The 20767-nt window shown below is 49.3% G+C and overlaps 1 protein-coding gene across 1 annotated transcript; it reads left to right on the top strand.

Annotated features, from left to right (window-relative positions):
- The first annotated feature begins 16413 nt into the window (after positions 1–16413).
- LOC100873122 (protein PHOSPHATE STARVATION RESPONSE 3) lies at positions 16414–19769 on the top strand. The gene is made up of 8 exons (XM_044577795.1): positions 16414–16715; positions 17416–18130; positions 18258–18474; positions 18567–18643; positions 18741–18780; positions 18874–18943; positions 19034–19097; positions 19232–19769. Exons 2-8 carry the CDS (start codon positions 17453–17455, stop codon positions 19448–19450), a joined length of 1365 nt encoding a protein of 454 aa, XP_044433730.1. The 5' UTR covers positions 16414–16715; positions 17416–17452; the 3' UTR covers positions 19451–19769.
- The last annotated feature ends 998 nt before the right edge of the window (positions 19770–20767 follow it).

Genomic DNA, 20767 nt, shown 5'->3' with positions numbered 1-20767 from the left:
TGCAGTGCAGTGAGGAAGCTGGAAAAGAAGTTCGAGGGGTTGGAGCTCCATCATATACCCCGACTGAAAAATCAAGCAGCTGATGATCTAGCAAAGATAGGTTCCAAGAGAGAAGCCATTCCGAGTGGTGTGTTCTTGGAGCATATACACACTCCGTCAGTCAAAGAAGATCCTTTCACCGAAGAAGCTCCACAGCCCAAGAGTGCCACAGATCCGACTGAGGTTGAAGTCCCAGCAGTGGTCGACTTGGTCATGGAGGTCTTGGTGGTCATTCCCGACTGGACAGTTCCATATATCGCGTATATCCTGAGAAAAGAGCTCCCGGAGGATGAGGAAGAGGCTCGACAGATCGTCCGTCGATCTAAGGCCTTTACCGTAATCAAAGGACAATTATACAGAGAAAGCGCGACTGGAGTTGGTCAGAAGTGCATAACACCAGAAGAAGGTCGAATCATCCTCAATGATATCCACTCGGGAACCTGTGGTCATCATGCGTCCTCTCGGACCATCGTGGCCAAAGCATACCGAGCCGGATTTTACTGGCCAAAGGCGAATGAGATGGCAAAGGAAATAGTGGATAAGTGCGAGGGATGTCAGTTCTACTCGAATATGTCGCACAAGCCTGCATCAGCTCTGAAGACCATCCCACTCGTCTGGCCTTTCGCAGTATGGGGGTTGGACATGGTCGGTCCTTTGAGAACAGGGCGAAGTGGCTTCACGCATGTACTGGTGGCAGTCGACAAATTGACCAAGTGGATTGAGGCTAAACCAATCAAGAGCCTTGACGCCAGTGCTGCTGTTAGCTTCATCAGGGAACTAATATTCAGATATGGAGTCCCGCACAGCATCATTACGGATAATGGGTCGAACTTTGACTCGGAGGAGTTCAGAGATTTCTGTAACTCTCAAGGCACACGAGTCGACTACGCTTCAGTCGCTCATCCGCAGTCGAATGGACAAGCAGAGCGAGCCAATGGCCTGATTCTCAAGGGATTGAAACCTCGACTAATGCGTGATCTCAAGCATGCAGCTGGAGCTTGGGTCGACGAACTTCCCTCGGTGCTTTGGGGACTGCGGACCACACCTAATCGGTCGACCGGAAGAACCCCATTCTTCTTGGTCTACGGAGTTGAAGCAGTCTTGCCGAGTGATCTTCTCCACAATGCTCCTCGAGTTGAAATCTACAACGAAGCAGAAGCTGAACAAGCGCGGCAGGACGCAGTCGACCTTTTAGAGGAAGAAAGGGAGATGGCTCTGATCAGGTCGACCATCTACCAACAAGATTTGCGTCGTTTCCACGCCAGAAATGTGAGGGGTCGAGCCTTCCAGGAAGGAGATTTAGTTCTCCGAGTGGATCAGAAGAAACAACACAAGCTTGCTCCTTCTTGGGAAGGACCCTTCATCATCACCAAAGTTCTCCACAACGGGGCGTACCGTCTTTACAACGTCGAGCATAATATCGACGAGCCCCGAGCTTGGAACGCGGAACTACTCCGCCCATTTTACACTTAAATTTAATCACTCGGGTGAGTTGCAATAAAGTACTTCTGTAGTCCATGGACCTCAAAATAATAGTGTCATAGTTCCTCCATAATTTTTGTCACTTTTTATTTTGTCCAATAAAATTTCCCCTTAGTGGGTGACTTAGCCGCGAATCCGTTTCGCCTAAGTTTGTAAAAATCCTCCGAGTGGTGAGTCAGACTCCCACTCGGAGGCTTAGCTGCGAATCCGTTTCGCCTAAGAGTAAATAAAATCCTACCGAGTGGTGAGTCAGACTCCCACTCGGAGGCTTAGCTGCGAATCCGTTTCGCCTAAGAGTAAATAAAATCCTACCGAGTGGTAAGCCAGACTTCCACTCGGAGGCTTAGCTGCAGCCCAATGCTCGCCTAAGATATAAAAATCCTACCGAGTGAAGAGCAAACCTCTCACTCGGAGGCTTAGCTGCAGTCCAAGTACTCGCCTAAGTTATCAAAAATCCTACCGAGTGAAGAGCAAACCTCTCACTCGGGGGCTTAGATGCAGCCCAGTGCTCGCCTAAGTTATCAAAAATCCTACCGAGTGAAGAGCAAACCTCTCACTCGGGGGCTTAGCTGCAGCCCAGTGCTCGCCTAAGTTGTTAAAATCCTACCGAGTGAAGAGCAAACCTCTCACTCGGAGGCTTAGCTGCAGCCCAGTGCTCGCCTAAGTTGTTAAAATCCTACCGAGTGAAGAGCAAACCTCTCACTCGGAGGCTTAGCTGCAGTCCAAGTACTCGCCTAAGTTATCAAAAATCCTACCGAGTGAAGAGCAAACCTCTCACTCGGAGGCTTAGCTGCAGTCCAAGTACTCGCCTAAGTTATCAAAAATCCTACCGAGTGAAGAGCAAACCTCTCACTCGGGGGCTTAGCTGCAGCCCAGTGCTCGCCTAAGTTATCAAAAATCCTACCGAGTGAAGAGCAAACCTCTGACTCGGGGGCTTAGCTGCAGCCCAGTGCTCGCCTAAGTTGTCAAAAATCCTACCGAGTGAAGAGCAAACCTCTCACTCGGGGGCTTAGCTGCAGCCCAGCACTCGCCTAAGTTATCAGAAATCCTACCGAGTGAAGAGCAAACCTCTCACTCGGGGGCTTAGCTGCAGTCCAAGTACTCGCCTAAGTTATCAAAATTCCTACCGAGTGAAGAGCAAACCTCTCACTCGGGGGCTTAGCTGCAGCCCAGCGCTCGCCTAAGTGGACTAAGGAATAAGTCGATTGCAGTAAGCGCCCCGCTTTGAACCTGCAAAAGACATTTCGAGCCAAAAGCAATCATATTCAAACACCAAATTCAAGTTCGGATCGATACCTAAAGGAACCAAAAGTGCTCAGGCGCTAAGCCCGTTAAGGTTTATCGGTTACAACTCCACTCGGCATACCGAGGCAAATTTAAAGCATCGAGTTTAGAAGAAGTTTTTTACCCCTCCTGTGGAGGGCTGGAAGGTGCAACAAACTCATCAAGATCAATTCCATCTGCGATTCGAGTGGCAGCCGCAAGGAAAGTTTCCATAAAAGACCTGAAGTCATGTTTCTTGGTGTTGGCCACCCGGAGGGCCGCCAGCTTGTCCTCTCGCGCATCTTTGCAGTGGACTCGGGCCAGACACAGAGCAACATCTGCACCGCACCGAGCCGAGGACTTTTTCCACTCCTGCACTCGACCAGGGATCGTGTTCAAGCGAGCCATCAGCGACTCGAGGTCGTTCTAAAGTGTCTCCCCGGGCCAGAGCGTCGAGTCGATGCGAGATGTGGCGACCTTCAGCCTTGCAAGATAGTTCACGACAGCTGCAACACGGGACTCCAGTCGGAAAACATTCATGGCAACTTCGTCATCCATCGGAGAATTGACGGGGTCAAGGTTTGGTTCCAGCCGGCTAGTTTCTTCTTCAAAGTTTTGACAAAATTCTGCAAGGACGATCACCGAGTCAAGGCGATGGTCGAATGGAAAAACCACGGTTGGAAATGATCGCCGAGCATAGAGATTTACCTTTAAGCATAAGAAACAGCTTCTTGGCAAGACCATTCAGGAAGGCCTCCAGATCTTTTTTCTTCCCAAGAGCAGCTTTCAGATTGGCATTTTCTTGCTCAAGCTTGGCGACTGAAGCTAACTTCTCGTCAACAAGCTTGATCTTCTCAGCTAGTTCAAGGTCCTTCTTCCGTTCGGCCTCCCTCACCTTACCTGCAAGTTACAGCAAGATCAGATTTTGAAACAAATAAAGGGAAAAAGCAGTCGTCAAGGTCTCACCAAACATACCTTCGGTCTCCTCCTTTGCCTTCGTTAGATTCTCCTGAACCAGCTTCAAATTCAGCTCGAGCTGAATGTGCTTGTTTTCCAGCTCAGAGTAGCGAGCCACAAGATCACAGGAGTTCTACGAAGAACCAATCGACTAAAATGTCAAATATAATTCACTTCCGAGTGAAAAAGGAAAAATCACGCGTTTCTAAGACTACAGCCGAATACGAGCATTCGACCGTCGTCTCGGGGACTACACCCAGTGGGTGCACTCAGCGTGCCCCCACTAATCGACCAGTCGAAGACAGAGTCGACCAGTCGACCGGTTTGTGAAATCCAGTCGCCTTAGTCGAATGATGGAAAGACTGAAATTATAAAGCCTAAGGCCGACTGCCCCCGCTAACACGGAGAGACTGAAATTATAAAGCCTAAGGCCGACTGCCAGCAGTCGACCTTAGCCTTGGGGACTACACCCAGTGGGTGCACTCAGCGTGCCCCCACTAATCCTATTTGAAGACAGAGTCGACCAGTCGACCTAAAAAAAGTGACTACTATAAATTCTGGAAAGAAAAGTTTTTTGATAGCATATCCTAACAGAACAAGTGGTGGTCGACTGACCTGAACATTCCTTTGAAGGGCGGAACTGGCGTCGTAAGCTGCCTGGCTCGCATCCCGGATGGTCTTCAACTGCTCCATCATGATCCCTGCCTGGCGTATCGCCTCCTTCGCGGCACCAGCTTGGTCCTCTGGGACGTGGTGCGTCGTGAAGAGGGAGGGCTGCGGAGCACTCGTCAGCGGATCTGCGAAGGACATAGTGTGTCGAGTGGTGTTCTCCTCCTCCGCGACCAGAGTCTCAGGCACCGTCACATCCTGGGGCACCCTGCTGGCAGACGCTTTCCTTCTCATTCTGTGCTTTAGTGGTTCCTCGTCTTCATCATCATCAGGGAGAGTGATAACAACATTGGATGGAGCTACAGAAAAGAATCAGAATTAGAGATCATGAGTCAGTCGACTAGAAACGGTGTTAAGAGTATAATACCAGGTTTTGAGGTTGCTGCGTCCTCCATCGCATGGTCGTCAGCCCGGGCTGAGGTCTCAGAAGTAGCAGCACTGCAACTCCAAAGAGTCAGTCGACTAACTCCAGCGCCAACCAGAGATAAAGTTCACACAAAACAAGAAGACGTAAGCAATATGATTACCCTGATATGGTGGGGATGGACACCTTCATCTTCGGCAGGTGCTTGGTCGGCTTCGACGGGGCCGCCCTGGGCTGCTTCGGCGCCTTTTCAGTCGGCGCCGGAGAGGTGGTCCGGGGGCGCTTGGTCGACTGAGTAACAGTCGCGACCCCCTCGTCCCGTTCAGTCGCAGGGTCATGGACAAGTTTCGACCGCCTTTCCGAGCGCGGTGGTGCGACCTCCTCCTCCTCCTCCTCTTCCCCGTCCTCATCGTCATCATCATCATCGTCATCGTCATCATCATCGGCCTCGGCGGCGTCCGAGTCCCACTCCTCCTCCTGGCTCTCGCCCCCGCTCGCTTCTCCCTCCTTAGTCGGAGCCTGCGCTCCGTTGGGCATCGAGTACAGTTCAGTGAGGGTCTGAGGGACAACAAGACAAAGATCAATCGACCGATCAACAGAGAAAGCAGAAATAAAATATGATGAGAATACAATGGGAAGTGGGGCAGACATGCCTTGTTTGGATCACTGTGGCAGTCGAGTGGAGGAATCCTTCTGGCCCCGCGAGGGTTGTCCTTGTTCCCAGTAACAGCGGCCATCCACCTTTCCAGAGTGGCATCGTCGACTGCTTCTGGATTGACCCGAGTCACATCCTCAGTCCCACAGTACAACCACATGCAGTGGCTCCGGAACTGAAGAGGCTGGATTCGGCGCCTAAGGAAAACTTCCAGGAGATCCATGCCCGTCACTCCCTCCCGAACCTACTGAACTACGCGCTCCATCAACATCTTCACGTCAGCTTTCTCCTCCGGAATCAGCTTCAGAGAGGAGGGCTTGTTCACTCGGTCCATGGTAAATGGAGGGAGCCCACTCGACTGCCCCGGTGTCGACTCATCCTGGCAGTAGAACCAGGTCGACTGCCAGCCTCTGTCTGACTCGGGAAATGTCATGGCTGGGAAGGTGCAATTGTTTCTCACCTGGATCCCCAGACCTCCACACATTTGGACCACTCGGGTTCTTTCGTCGCCTGGACTCGCCTTCTTCACAGTTTGAGAGCGACATGTGAATATGTGCTTGAACAAGCCCTAGTGCGGTCGACAGCCCAGAAAACTCTCGCACATGGACACAAACGCGGCAAGATAGGCGATAGAATTCGGGGTGAAGTGGTGGAGTTGCGCTCCAAAAAAGTTCAAGAAACCATGGAAGAAAATGCTCGGCGGCAAAGAGAATCCGCGGTCGACATGGGTAGCCAGAAGCACGCACTCACCCTCTTCCGGCTGGGGCTGCCACTCTTTCCCCGGAAGCCTCGCAGCTCCATGGGGGATCAGGCCCTTGTTGGCCATGTCGAGGAGATCCTTCTCCGTGATGGTCGACTGGATCCAATCTCCCTGGACCCAGCCTTTCGGCAGGCGGGATCTGGACGAAGACCCACCGCGGCTGGTGGATCTCCCCTTCGCCTTCTCCGTCGCCGACGCCTTCTTCGCGCGCTCCAGCGCCGCCGTCTTCTCCTTGACCATGGCTTCCGGCGGGGCGCGTGAGGAGAAGTGGTGCGGAGGCGAGAGCGAGCGCGTTGGGCGGAGACGAAGGAGGCAGAGAGAGAGAATGCTGAGGCACTGTTCAAAAAACCCTCGCCGGGCGCATTTATAAGATCCCTTCCGAGTGGATGACAGGTGGACCCGGCAGATCTAATCATATCCTGGAACTGTTACGCGGGCGGGATACGTGGCGAAGAAAGCGGCACGGGGATCGAGGCGTCTATGTCCCATGCCATCCGAACGCCGCGGTCCGCTCCGCTTCGCGCGTTTCCCCAAATTTCGCATCCCGCGGAATCCGCGAACGGTAGATCAGTCTGTCAGGCGCGGGATTTCCTGCGATCCGTCGCTCGGAAATCGACGAAGCCCGAAAGATCACTCGACGAAAGAAAAGAATGGATCGAGTCGACTGAAGACAAGTTGCTCACTATCAACGAAGAGATTCTCCGGTTCAGAACAACGCACGACCAGTGTGCAAAGGTTAATCGGAAACAACATCAACTCCTCCGTCACTCAAAGCCTCAATCCATTCGGGGGCTAATGATGGAGTCATGTACCTAGGGTAGGGTCACAGACCTGATCTAAGTACCCTGCCCAAGGACACCCTTAGAAGAGGTCACCTTCCAGTCGACCAACGAGGGATTCACTCGACTGACTTGAAGGACTCGACCATGAAGACTCACTCGACTACCAGGAGGTCAAAAGGCACTCTACACTGCAACGGCCTGTAGTTAAGTAGACTTTACGATAGTTAAGACACTTTATGTGGGACGTTACCAGTAACGCCCCGGACTAAATACACCTTAAACCCTTCATTACGTGGGCTGGCTGGGGTCCTGGCGCACTCTATATAAGCCACCCCCCTCACAGGCAGAAGGGTTCGGCATCCTGTAACTCATATACACATAATCCACTCGACCGCCTCCGGGCTCCGAGACGTAGGGCTTTTACTTCCTCCGAGAAGGGCCTGAACTCGTACATCTCTTGTGTTTACAACCTCTCCATAGCTAAGACCTTGCCTCTCCATACCTACCCCCCACTCTACTGTCAGACTTAGAACCACGACACTACTATCTATACTATGACAGTCTTCTACACATACCTCCAAGCCTTTTATAAGGCTGATGCAGGATTCATTCAATCCGCTCTCGGCGGCCTGAATCTTTTCTATCACCACGCCCATAAGGGCACGATGTTCATCAATGATGGATGCACTCTCCAGTGCTGTCGATAGGCCGCCTGACACCTTTGGTTGGACGGAGGTCGCAGGTGGAGCAGGATCGCCCCCTCCGATCAAGAGGGGCTGCCTGCCTGATCCCGGAGCCTTAAGGGTCTCCAGGACTGTGTCCGGCTATGGGCCGAATCCACGATCACCCCCGCCGTCGACGTTCATGGGAACCGCCGCTCCCGCGCGTCCGGCCCCCGAGGTACGCCCCCCCTGGCCCAGGTCCTTTTTGGACGACACCTCGGTGTCACAGCCAGGCTTTGGGGAAGGGGCCCTGGGAGGTGTCTCACTCTCCAAGGCATCGGAGCTCAACGAGTCCTTCGATGAGGCCTGTTGGGCCGGAGACCTCGCCGGACTATAAAAAGTACGATGCGAATCAAAATACTGCATTCTAGTAAGTTCTGGATGCATGAATATGTTCGGAGTTCATGCACTTACGAGTTTACCAGGGGCTGGGCCCTGGTATCCCACTCCGGGCTGTTGTCGGTAGCCGTGGTGGACGCCTCGGGGATGGATGTTCTTCCCCTCTTAGGCGAATCTGCCTCTAAGGATGAGGAGGCTGTCCTTTTCTTCCTCCCCCTCGTAGGGGACTCGAGCTCTTCTTCCTCCTCATCCTCTTCCTCCTCGTCGTCCTCTTCCTCCTCCTCGTCCTCTCCGGAGGAGGGATGGTCACTGGAGTCTTCGGACTTCGTGTCTGAAGCACCGCGATGACGGAGACCGCTCCTGGTCTCCTTGGCCTTTTTGTTGGCCTCTTTCTTCGACGCCTCGTAAGGCGTTGGTACCAGCATCTTCGTCAGAAGAGGTCCCGTCGGTTCTTCCGGCAGCAGGGCCGGACAATGAATCCGCTCCACCTCCTTCGTCCATCCCTGAGGCAATCATGGAAAGGCATGTTAAAAACATCTCCCTCGGGACATACCAATGAAACATGCGGATAGCCAAGACATAATGACAACTTACCGGACTGGCGGGGTGGGACAGTTGGTACCCGCGGTCTGTGGCAGAGTCCGGCTATGGTTTGCCGGACTTGAAGAGCACCTTCCAGATGTCCTTGTGCGAGGAGCCGAAAAGCTCCTGTAGGGTCTGGTGCTCGGCCGGGTCATACTCCCACAAATCACAGCTTCTGTGCTGACAGGGAAGGATCAAGCGGGCCAGCATCACCTGGACCACGTCAACAAGCCTGATGGCCTTATCCTCCATACCTCTGACGCGTGCCTGGATCACTGACATCTCGTCAGACGACGACCAGTTCACGCCCTTCTTGGGCCAAGACGTGAGCCGCAAAGGGGATCCAGATCGAAACTCAGGAGCAGCGGCCCACTTTTTGCCGCGGCTGCTCTGTGATGTAGAAACATTGTTGCTGCCACTCCTTGACGGAGTCATTGAAAGTACCCGTCGACCATGTGACCTTGGGCATCCTGCTCACCATGGCACCTCCTCACTCGGCATGTTCGCCATTCACCACTTTGGGCTTCACGTTGAAGATCTCGAGCCATAGCCCGAAATGCGGCGAAATGCGGAGAAAGGCCTTGCACACGACGATAAACGTCGAGATGTTGAGGAAATAATTGGGGGACAGATTGTGAAAATCAATCCCGTAGTAATACATGATGCCGCGAACAAAAGGGTGAAGGGGAAACCCAAGCCCGCGGACGAAATGGGGGAGGAAAACGACCCTCTCATGGGGCTCCGGAGTAGGGATGATCTGTCCCGCCGTTGGAAGACGATGGCCGATTTTCTTGGCCAGATACCCGGCCACCCACAGCTTTTTAATATCCTTCTCCTGGACGGAGGAGGCCATCCACTTGCCTCCTGCTCCGGATCCGGACATTTTCAGAGGACCTTTGTTGGTGGGGAATATGAATCCTTGGGCGCTAGGGCTCAGGCGAAGGGAAAGGGGCGAGCAGAAGGCAAAGAAGGCGTGGGTATAAAGGAAGAGGCCTTTCAACTTTATAGCGGCGATGCAACTTTATGCCTCCCCGCTTGCCTAATGGAACCTGCTCGTTCCCCACTCACCATAATTGGTGGTATGGTTGGGTTACCCATGCCCGTATTGAAGAGAATCCCGCATTAAGGGGACACGATCTCTGCTTTGACAAGACGGGCCAAGGAAACCGCCTCGCGTTATGTGCAGAAGCAGGTTGTAGAAAACGGTTCAAATAAAGACCGGACCGGGGCGTGATGTCACTTTTCGAAGAGTTGTCAGCGGATTAGATTCGTGGATTATTATTCTCTCTACGATGGTATATGGAATTTATTTTGCAGAGCCGGACACGGTCCTTGTGTTCGGAATTTATCTTGGAGTATTCGGATATGGAACCCACCTCGCAATGCCGAAGACAATCTACGCGCCGGACTCATCGTCAATGAAGCCTAGTTCAGGGGCTACTGAGGGAGTCCTGGATAAGGGGGTATCCGGACAGCCGGACTATATGCTTTTGGCTGGACTGTTGGACTATGAAGATGCAAGATTGAAGACTTCGTCCCGTGTCCGGATTGGACTCTCCTTGGCGTGCAAGGCAAGCTTGGTGATTCGGATGTAGATCTCCTTCTCTGTAAACTGACTCTGTGTAACCCTAGCCCCCTCCGGTGTCTATATAAACCGAAGGGTTTAGTCCGTAGGACACAACAACAATCATACCATAGGCTAGCTTCTAGGGTTTAGCCTCTTTGATCTCGTGGTAGATCAACTCTTGTAATACTCATATCATCAAGATCAATCAAGCAGGAAGTAGGGTATTACCTCCATCGAGAGGGTCCGAACCTGGGTAAACATCGTGTCCCCAGCCTCCTATTACCATTAGCCTTAGACGCACAGTTCGGGACCCCCTACCCGAGATCCGCCGGTTTTGACACCGACACCTGTCATCATCATAATCACCATGACCACATTGGACATCACCATGACCATCAACATATTGTTCATTAAATTTTTCAAGAGCATGCCCAACAACTTCATTTTCTTGGCGGTGGCGGTTGGCTAGAAGAATTGGAGGCATAGACCTCAGCACTATCCACAACACGAGCCACACTTGTACTAGGGCTCATAGCATGACACGGGGAGGACACTTGGCAGTTCAAGTCAATATCAAGCCGCGGACCTCGCCCCTTCGTAGCAAACAATTCAAGTGACATGTCTTCCGAGGCCGCAACTTTACCCTTGTATATCCCCCAATGCAACTCGGAGATGATAGGCATATTCTTCAGTCGAGATTTTGTTCCCACCCCAACATCATACCTTCCTATTAATTCAACTTTATCATTGGGGTCCATCCAATTCAACTTATCTCTTACTTTAATAATAACCTCATCATAACTAGGACTTTTGTCGAATACCACTTCCTCGTTGTCCAAATAATGAACATTAACAAGTCTATCATCCATCTAAAAGGGACAACAAACAAGATAAATAAATGACAATTATAATGCATAGTTGCAAAAACTATGCAACTCTAATGAAGCAATGACAACTATATATTCCTAATGAGTTGTATCAAAAAAAATTAAAACTTATGTACTAAATAAATCATGTCATTTACTTAACACATAACCTAACCCTAACCATCATATTTATCAAATCCATCATTTGTACCCACAAAATGCATATCCCATTACTACTACCACACCAACATATTAATTAAAAGCCATCCAATACCAAAGGATTTGAATAAATCTAGAAACTAAGGTGCCACCTAGGGTTACATAATGGCACTAAAATAACAATAAATTACCAACAAAATTTAGGGATCCGGGGGAGATTACCTCAAACAACAAAGGAGAGAAAGATCCACGGAGGAAAATCAAATTTGGAGCGGGATTTTAGTTAGCCTTGAGGTGGGAGAGAGAGGGGGGAGCTCTTCTTTGTTCTTCTTTCTCGAGATGGAAGACTGGGGTTAGGGAGAGTGTGTGGGGTGGGCCCCACACACTTTCCCCGTGACCACATATCTCTTAGGTGGGTAGACGTCAAGGTTCCCGGCGTCTAGGGTCGGGGTAAACAATTGCCACGTCGGACGGTCAACTTGGCGGTCCAGGGAGGTGGGCCAGACCTAAACGCCATGGACCGTGGCGTTTTCAGTGCAAGTAGAACGCCGCGGATGTTGGCGTCTCGGTTTGGGTCAGATCCAAAAAAAAGTTTCAAAAGCAGGTCAAATCATGCTAAACTTCGCCACATGGGTCAAAACAGTGAAAAAGTCCGAGTTGTTGTACCACGGTGCTGGCAAGTCGTTTCTCTGCATACTCTATGGGAAGTTAAGAGCATCTACAGCCGGACTTGGTAAATCCAGTCCCGCCGGGCGCGTCCGCGGGCACTGACCGGACACTTCTCAAAAAAATGTAATCCACGTCCGGTATCTTAATTACCATGTCTCAAATCTGTACAAACTCATGCAACTACGTCGACGCACATGCATCGTTCGGCTGCTCCATCACACAACACTAAACATGCCTTCGAACTATCAAAATTTGGCATGTTTAGCTATGATGGAGTTCATCCACGGCTGCCCTTACCCTTTCCAGCGCCCTTGCCGTCCTTCTCACGAAAGTACCTGCCGACGATGCAGTACGGATCGAGCCGGATCTGCTCCTCGCCGGAGCTGTCCTCCTTCGATGGCAGTCCGACCATGGCATAGACCGCCCGATTCTGCTCATGGGCGAGGGCGCGCCTATTCCTCCGCTGCCATTTCTTCACAGTGCGGATGCAGATGGCTTGCTCCTCTGCGGCCGCATCAGCCGCCTCTGCCGCCACCATTTATGCCGCGATACGGGCCTCAGCGACCCTTAACATGTCCTTCCCACGACGGGCTTCCTGTACCCGGTGGGACTCATACTCCGTCTCACCAGTGATGGGAAAGGAGAGGTGTTCCGGCCGGGACCGCGAGGATCCAGCACCAGAGGACCCGAGCGCCCAGTGAGCCGATGCTATGGCGTCGGCCGGGCGTAGTCCTCCCGGGAGTGGCGGAGTGTCATTGCCTCCTCCAACCCACACGGGACGACGCCCCAGTCGACGGATCCGGACTGGTCGGAGTCCGATCCGTTGTCTGCAATGGTGGAGAAGGTCGCAAAACACCGGCGGTGAGCTCGAGTAGCGGAGGGAAGTTGAGTGGAGTGGAACGAAGTGGCTAGGGTTTGGTCCGGCGAGAGGATGAGATGAATATAAGTAGGGTCGGGTGGGCCAGCATGGGCCGGGTCCGACGTGGCGGGATTGTCCGGGCGCATCCGGGCGCCTTCATATCCGCCTCATATTTAGACTAGATATGGGGCGTGCCGGTCACCCCGGGCGTTTGTGGGCTGTTTGAGGAGTCCGTCTGGGTCAAAAAATCGTAACCGGACAGTGACTGGCCTGCCCACTCGGACGTATGAGGCGGGTTTGAGAGGTCCGATTGTAGATGCTCTAATATGATCGATCTCCTCTTGTGAAACATACTCTAGTAGCAAGAAACCACGTCTTGCGTGCTCTGAAAAATTATGAAAAACGAAATCGCACCTTGGGTGGAGATATGTCCTTGTGGTTTTCCATATTAAAAAAAACCCGTAGAATCAGTGTAAAATATCATACAGTGAGCAAGTGAACATTAAGAGAAATTAATATGACGAAGGAAAGATCATGCTTATTGTAAGCAAGTTGCAGCTACTGTGCCGATGGCGATGCCTAGCCTTTTCAAAGGAAAGGCAAGCCGAGCAGAATAGTCGAAACAAAAGGGACGGATCAAACGTCATCGCACGCAGCGGCAGCGGAAAAAGGAATGCGCGCGCGCGCATCTTCTTGTCCCTTTCCAACATATCCGAGACGAAACTACTATACAGACGACAGTACTCCGGCCGAACACTGGACGATGTTGGATCGAACGGTGTTGTTTAGTTTTGCTTTACACATGAGCGGCTTGATGTGCTACATCGTCTGCAAATCGTCCGCCGTTTGTCGTCTGTGTAGCAGCGTTCTATCCGAGATGGATTTCTTCCACCCAAACGATCGAGCCGCGGGGCATCTCAAGTAGAAAGTCGTACGCCTTTTTTTTCACTGCACGCACGACGACACAGCCTAGAGCCATGAGCTAGGCAGGCTAGTTCACCGGTACAGCAGTGCTAGTACACTGGCAGAGAGTGCACAAAAGAGCGTGCTTGCAGGGCTCGAGAAGATTCATGTGCCATTTTTGCACTGTATTTTTTTTATTACCTACTGCTTGCTTTAAATGTGCTTACATACTAACACTAAGGGGCTGTTTCGTTCACATCCACAATTTGCCAAGCCAAAATTTAACAGCCACAATTTGCCAAGCATGTGTTTGGTTTTGCCACACTTTGTTGCCCCTATGGCCCACTTGTTAAAGAGACACTTTTTTTGCCAACTGAATGCCAAACTTTGGCAAAAGTTGACAAAAAAAATTGTTTCTTTGACAAGTGGGCCATAGGGGCAATAAAGTGTGGCAAGTCAAAATGTGGCAAAAACCAAACACATGCTTGGCAAACTGTGGCTACCAAATTTTGGCTTGGCAAATTGTGGATGAGAACCAAACAACCCCTCAATTTCTTAGCCACACTTATGTGGCTTGTCATACTTGTGTGGCTAGCCACACTTTGGCTTGGCCACACTAGTCTCCAACCAAACAGACCCTAAAACTCATCTACGTACACCCGTACATAGACAAATCTAAACCAAATAATTCGGGACAAAAGGAGTACATCCCTGGACAACAACCTTAGTATACTCCAACTTAACACAAACACCCTACTAAAAGAAACATGAACAGTTATATATGCAAGGTTTACGAGGGCTATAGGTCGTATTCGTTCTAGGTCCGCCACAATCCAAAAGAAAAGAAAACCCAGCTTAGTCTTTCTTTTGATTAAATAGAAGGGGCAATGACGTAAATTTACTACAACCTCTTGTCGTTTGTGGATCTGCATCGGCCAATCCTAGCTGTGGTTACAAGGACGAGTGGCCGCTAAATTAATGAAGTGGTTGCCTAGGACACCATACGTGCAGCTGCTTTCTCGTATTTTCTGCTCTTGCAAGTGGGTGCACTGTATAGTGCAGACAACAAAATGGGGCGATGATTGGAGCACCCACACCACCATCGATAGTGATTATAAGTAGATTAGAGTGTGTCGTCTGTAAACTTGGATCTGTGGTCATCTGCAAGCAGTGTTGTTAACGAGTTGGTCTCTAAGATGGGATCTAAAATTTGAAAAATGAAGAAGTTAGAATCAAAACCAGTTTCTCCTGGAGTCTAGAGGCAGACCACACGAAGATCTCAGGGCGTACCCAACAAAATTAGCTCTATTTTATTTATATATATATAAAAAGTAATACTTCCTCCGTCTCATAATGTTAAACGTTTTTTGAAACTAAATATAGTGTCAAAAAACATCTTACATTTTAAGGACTAAGGAGTAACTAGTTAGCCCCTCTCTGTTTGTTTTGAGTGGCCACTTGACCACATGACAATTATTGATCCAACAAGATCACACTCACAGACCAAAAAGAAAAACGAAACTGCTCCATGCACGATCCTTGTGCCCGACGTATGCACGACAGAAAATCCAGCGGCCGGTGCTCTTTCCATCAGACGCATGTCCGGCCAGATTTCATTCATCGTGCGTCAATCGTTTGTTTATGTCGTGTGTATAGCACGACTGAAAGAAGAAAAGGAAGAAGAAAAGAAGACAACACTCACAGAGTCACAATCACGGCTGAGCTCACACAAGCTGCAGTTACTAATTATAAGATCAATTAGCATTCCTATTTTCTCATACGGACAAAATGATGGGATTTGTGACTACATGTTTAGCTTAATTTGTCCGCTTTGCTTCCATCACCAAGCACCTCGGGATCATCCTAGGCCTACACAAACCTAGTTGCCACTTGCCACTTATTCTACTACTCCTTAACTAACACCGATTGGCCCCGCTTATCCACTCTATTTTCCAAGATGTGTCGCACTAACCACTGAATGAAACTAAACAAAATCGCCATCCTTTTCAGGCCAGGCCTGCACTCGCACACCACCCTCCTTGTTCCATCATTTATTAGGCATGACAGTCGGGCCCCACCGGGCTGAGCTGCTAACCATGATTCTTCCGGAGCACGCATTGTGTTTGTTTTGATAATGTAATCCGATTCCTCGGTGGCCAATGTCGCTTGGCCCCTCGATTGCATCAGAGGTTGCCCCAGATTCCATGCATCTCACACTTTTTTCTATTGTCATTGGTTGATTAGCCTTATGCTTATGTCAGACACACTACCAGGACTAGTTTAATTTGAAGTCATGGTCGCTTGCTCCATCCATCTTACTCTTGACAATATGCGATGCCTTTTACTCTTAAGAACCTCTCATTTTTCTACTATATAATTGGTTGCACTCATCAGTTACCGATGTTTTATAACAAGTTTGTTGCCGAACATTATTTCATGGTAGCAACACATACGATCATTGGAAAATAGTAGCATTCGACAGGCATGGTCACATTGACACACACCAAATCCCAGCCAAAAATGGCCTGGTTTACACCACCCGGAAGAAGAATACTAGAAATGGTTGCTGGCGTTTTGTGGTAAGAACTGACCTCTGATGCAGCCCCTCTCCCAACTTCCCAAGGCTAAAAAAAGGTGCACTGAGAAGGGGTGTATTTTACTCCCTCCGTAACAAAACGTAAGACGTTTTTAACATCCAGATTATAGTACAAAAATAGGACAAGGAAGGCTACACGGTTAATAGGCAATCTGGAAATTTAAACAGGGCATCTGAGAGACCGAAGCAAAGCAGCCAACCAGAATAGAGTTGGAGTAGTACAAGAAAAGGTGCAGTATAGTCACCAAGCACCAATGATTTGCAGGGAGAGAGAGATAGGACTTTTTCTTAGGCCTCTCTGACTCTCTCTCTCTGTCTCTCTCTCTCTCTAGGGAGGGGGGAGCTGCTGTTGGATAAGAGAAGAGAGGAGAAGAGAGTTAGAGATAGGCAGATTAGCATCCAGATTAGCCGTACAACCCATCTCGCAGATTCTGAATCTCCTCGCCGTACTGCCCATCTTCTTCTTTGGTTCCGTTTTCCAGGTGAGGCTGCTCGATGTTACAGAGATCTGTCATTCATTTTATCTCCTTGGTTCCCCGGCTCCATACAGTAGGAGCCATGGTTCTTTGTGTTGTTCTGGCGAGATTTAACCATTCTTCTAATGGTTTTTCAGTTGAACTTTTCTGTTGGTTAGTGCTGGAATATGTGATTTGAAAGGGGAGATAAAGCTCTCGCTTCCTGATTTGGTTTGTCTTTTGTTTTTCCCATTTCCGGTCGATGTGCCTCTTTGTCCTCTTTCAGATTTTCATTCTTGTTTATTCTCTCTCATTTCCTGTGCGTTGACAGGATTTCTCACGAGCTGTGCAATTTGTCTTTAAATCATGGCGAACTGCCTGCTATTGTGTTTCTTTTTCTTTCTCTTGATCTCTGATGCTCTGAATTTGGCACCTGTGCAGAGGGTGCTGTGTGCAGTAGCGGTGCTAATCACCACTACTCATTCAGATCTAATCCTGTTGCCACATCACACGTTATATTACTTTGCCAGAAGTCATGACATTGTGTAAATTAATGGTAGCTCAAGCATAAAATGTTTTCTGTGGTCATAAACAAGCTTCTTCTGCATGTACACAAATTTCCTTGCGAGAAGCTTCAGTATATGCATTTTCTGAATTGCATTTATACTCTGAATGAACTGTTTGTTGGGTAAGTATTAACAGGCATCAGTTTTTGTGTTTTCAACAGTGTATGATCAAGTCACTCACTAATCAACTGAAGCAGCATGAGCTCCCATGGTGTTGTTGCCGTGAAGCCGATCGCTGCGCCGGACAAAACCGCGCATTCTTATGCCTGTGGATCCACACAGTCCTCAGTTCATAAGCTGCTGGATGCTAAATTGGACCACCTTGGGCTGTTGGATGACAATCTGTCATCCACCAGTCAGTCATCAGACATCAAGACCGAGCTGATCCGAACGTCGAGCCTGGGAAGAAGCAGCCTACCATTTAACCTTCAGAGAAGGAGCCCGGAGCCTGATCCTGAAAGTCCATTGTCTCATGTCTCGCACCCCAATTTTTCAGAGCCCATGGCCTCAAACTCTTCAACGTTCTGCACAAGTTTATTCTCGTCATCTTCGACGAACTCGGCGCCATGTCGGCGAATGGGTGCTCTGCCTTTCCTGCCTCACCCTCCTAAGTATGAGCAGCAGGTTCTCCCAGGGCAGTCATCAACCTCCTCCCTGCAGCTCAGTGGTGACACAGGCAATGTTCATGACGAAGCTGAACAGACAGATGACATAAAGGACTTCCTCAATCTTTCTGCTGGAGATGCTTCTGATGGCAGCTTCCATGGTGAAAACCAAGCGTTTGCTTTCGCCGAGGCCGAGCAGATGGAGTTCCAGTTCTTGTCTGAGCAGCTAGGGATCGCCATCACCGATAATGAGGAGAGCCCCCAATTAGATGTGAGTCCATTGCCATTTGGTGCATTTTTGTTTGTTGCAGTTTGAGGGTAAAAAGCTCTCCACTGAACTTTTGCAGCATGTCTGAAACTCACTCTTGGTGTTCTTCTTCATCTCATATGTTGTTCAGGACATATACGACACGCCGCCGCCTCAAATGTCGCCGCTTCCAGTGTCATCCTGCTACAACCAGAGCCTGCAGAATCCAGGATCTCCGGCTAAATTGCCGCTTAGCTCATCGCGGTCATCTTCTGGATCTGCAGCAGCTAACAAGTCAAGATTGAGGTGGACACTGGAGCTCCACGAGCGTTTTGTAGAGGCCGTGAACAAGCTCGAAGGACCTGACAGTAAGATGGCTGTTCTGCTTTCATTTCCCAAATGTATTTTTAGTTTTCTGTTTTCCACTCTAAATAGTTCACTTCAACATCTCTTATTACAGAAGCAACTCCCAAGGGCGTTCTGAAGCTTATGAAAGTGGAAGGCCTCACCATTTACCATGTAAAGAGTCATTTGCAGGTACTACTTCAGGGCTGTTTCCCCACTACACTGAAAATGGAATCAAACATCTCTTCTTTTCATTGTTACTCATAGTTTGCCTGTCTTTGTTGAACAGAAGTACCGGCACGCAAAGTATATCCCAGAGATCAAAGAAGGTAAACAAACTACAGAAGATGAATATTGTTCACAAGTGATCGGTATCAGCGCCTTTTGCGATTCTGAATTTTGATGCATACTGTTGTCTGCAGAAAAGAAGGCTTCCTCGGACGTTAAGAAAGTACAACCGGGTAGCAGCGGAAGTGATCCGTTCAAAAACAAGTAAGCTCTCTGAATTATTACACCAGAGTGCATGCTTAGCAAACACCATGACCTTAGAAGTTTACATCTCTTCCTTTCTCCTTTTGTTAGGAACTTGGCAGAAGCTCTACGGATGCAAATGGAGGTTCAGAAACAGCTCCATGAACAGCTAGAGGTAGTCTGAAAATCTGAAATGCAGTTCACTGCTGTCATATGTGTCAGAATTCAGACATATGTCTGAAGTTGATCTTAGAAAACTATCTGTAGACTGTCGATTTTCTGACAATCCGTGAGCTTAATCTTGGCCAGGTGCAAAGGCAGCTGCAGCTACGCATAGAAGAACACGCGAAATATTTGCAGAGGATACTGGAGGAGCAGCAGAAGGCCGGCAGTGGCAGCTCGCTCTCACTGAAAACCCCGACGGAGCCGTCCGAGTCGACGTTGAAAGACAGAACTGAACCTGAAGAGGGCACCACCTCTTCACCTCAGACGTCCAAGAACAGCGAGGCAGGGTCCCCTTGTTCATAACAGCCGTCCGGTGCTTCGCCATTGCCGGCGACTTGCGGAAGCTCACCACTTCCTCGGTGGCAGAGCTGTGGTGGCCATGATGATATACACACGAGCATGGTAGTTTGAACGAACTCGAGGTTTTAGCCAGTGGTTAGAGGGTGTACATATATGTATATAACTTTCACTTGGGAATAGAAATGGGGGGAACCAATAAGCCGATCATAGCATGGTTTTGAATTTGCATCAAGTAGTGCCCAAAGCCGAATTTGCATAAAGTATTTGGATATTTGCTGCATTTTTGTGGTCGAAAAGATGAATTATATTTTTCACTCCCTCTTATTTCCCCGCTTCCCCAAAATGCCCCTGCACCATATAGCTTCAGAAACGATATACTACTCCCTCCGTTCAGAATTACTCGTTGAAGAAATGAATGTATCTAGATGTATTTTAGTTGTAGATACATCCATTTTTATGACAAGTAATTCTGAATGGAGGAAGTAGTATATAGTGTTACTGTAGAACTGCAACCCCTCGTTCTTCTCTGTTCTCCCCCAAAAATTCAGTTTCCCCCCAACCCGAGGCGGCCATCGTCTCGCCCCAACTTCTAGGTCTAGCGGCACGGCGGCCATCATCTCCCCCCAACTTTTAGGTCCGGCCTACCTTGGCCGGTCCACCATCTTGAATCGGTTCAAGACCAGCTTAGATCAGTCAGTCCTCGACAGATCCGGCGACATTTTCCGGTAAAGTTCGCTCCCCGCTCTTATAGCTGCTGTTTGGAGAGTGTGGAAAAGAAGGATGCGCAGTCTAGGTCAGGGGTCTGTCTTGATCCTGAACAAGAGAGGAGCGAGCTCTTTAGGTTCAGGGGCGTGCCCAGGGTTTCCAGATTGGGTTATATCTTTGTAACAATATACTCCCTCCGTCCCAAATGACTACATAAGCAAAATGAGTGAATCTACACTCTAAAATATGTCTATATACATCCGTATGTTATAGTCCATTTGAAATGTCTAAAAGGCTTATATTTAAGAATGAAGGGAGTATGATGCATAGTTTTTGACATATACTCCCTCCGTCCTAAAATAAGTGTCTTGAGCTTAGTACAAATTTGTACTAAAGATAGTACAAAGTTGAGACACTTATTTTGGGACGGAGGGAGTAACTTAATAGATTTAATTAAAAGACCATACAATCAATCAGGATTCTGAATGAAGAGTATAAAATTGATCGTATCCTCACAACTTCCTGAAATGCAATAACATTGTAGAGTACTAAGTCCCCCCGGTTCCATTTTATTAAAATGAAACCAGCAGTTCAAACAGATCTTCTGGTCTAAAC

This window comes from Triticum aestivum, chromosome 7B (assembly GCF_018294505.1).
Source record: "Triticum aestivum cultivar Chinese Spring chromosome 7B, IWGSC CS RefSeq v2.1, whole genome shotgun sequence".
Taxonomy (NCBI): Eukaryota; Viridiplantae; Streptophyta; class Magnoliopsida; order Poales; family Poaceae; genus Triticum; species Triticum aestivum.
The sequence above is the reverse complement of the archived record's forward strand: the minus strand, read 5'-3'. Positions and strand labels throughout refer to the sequence as shown.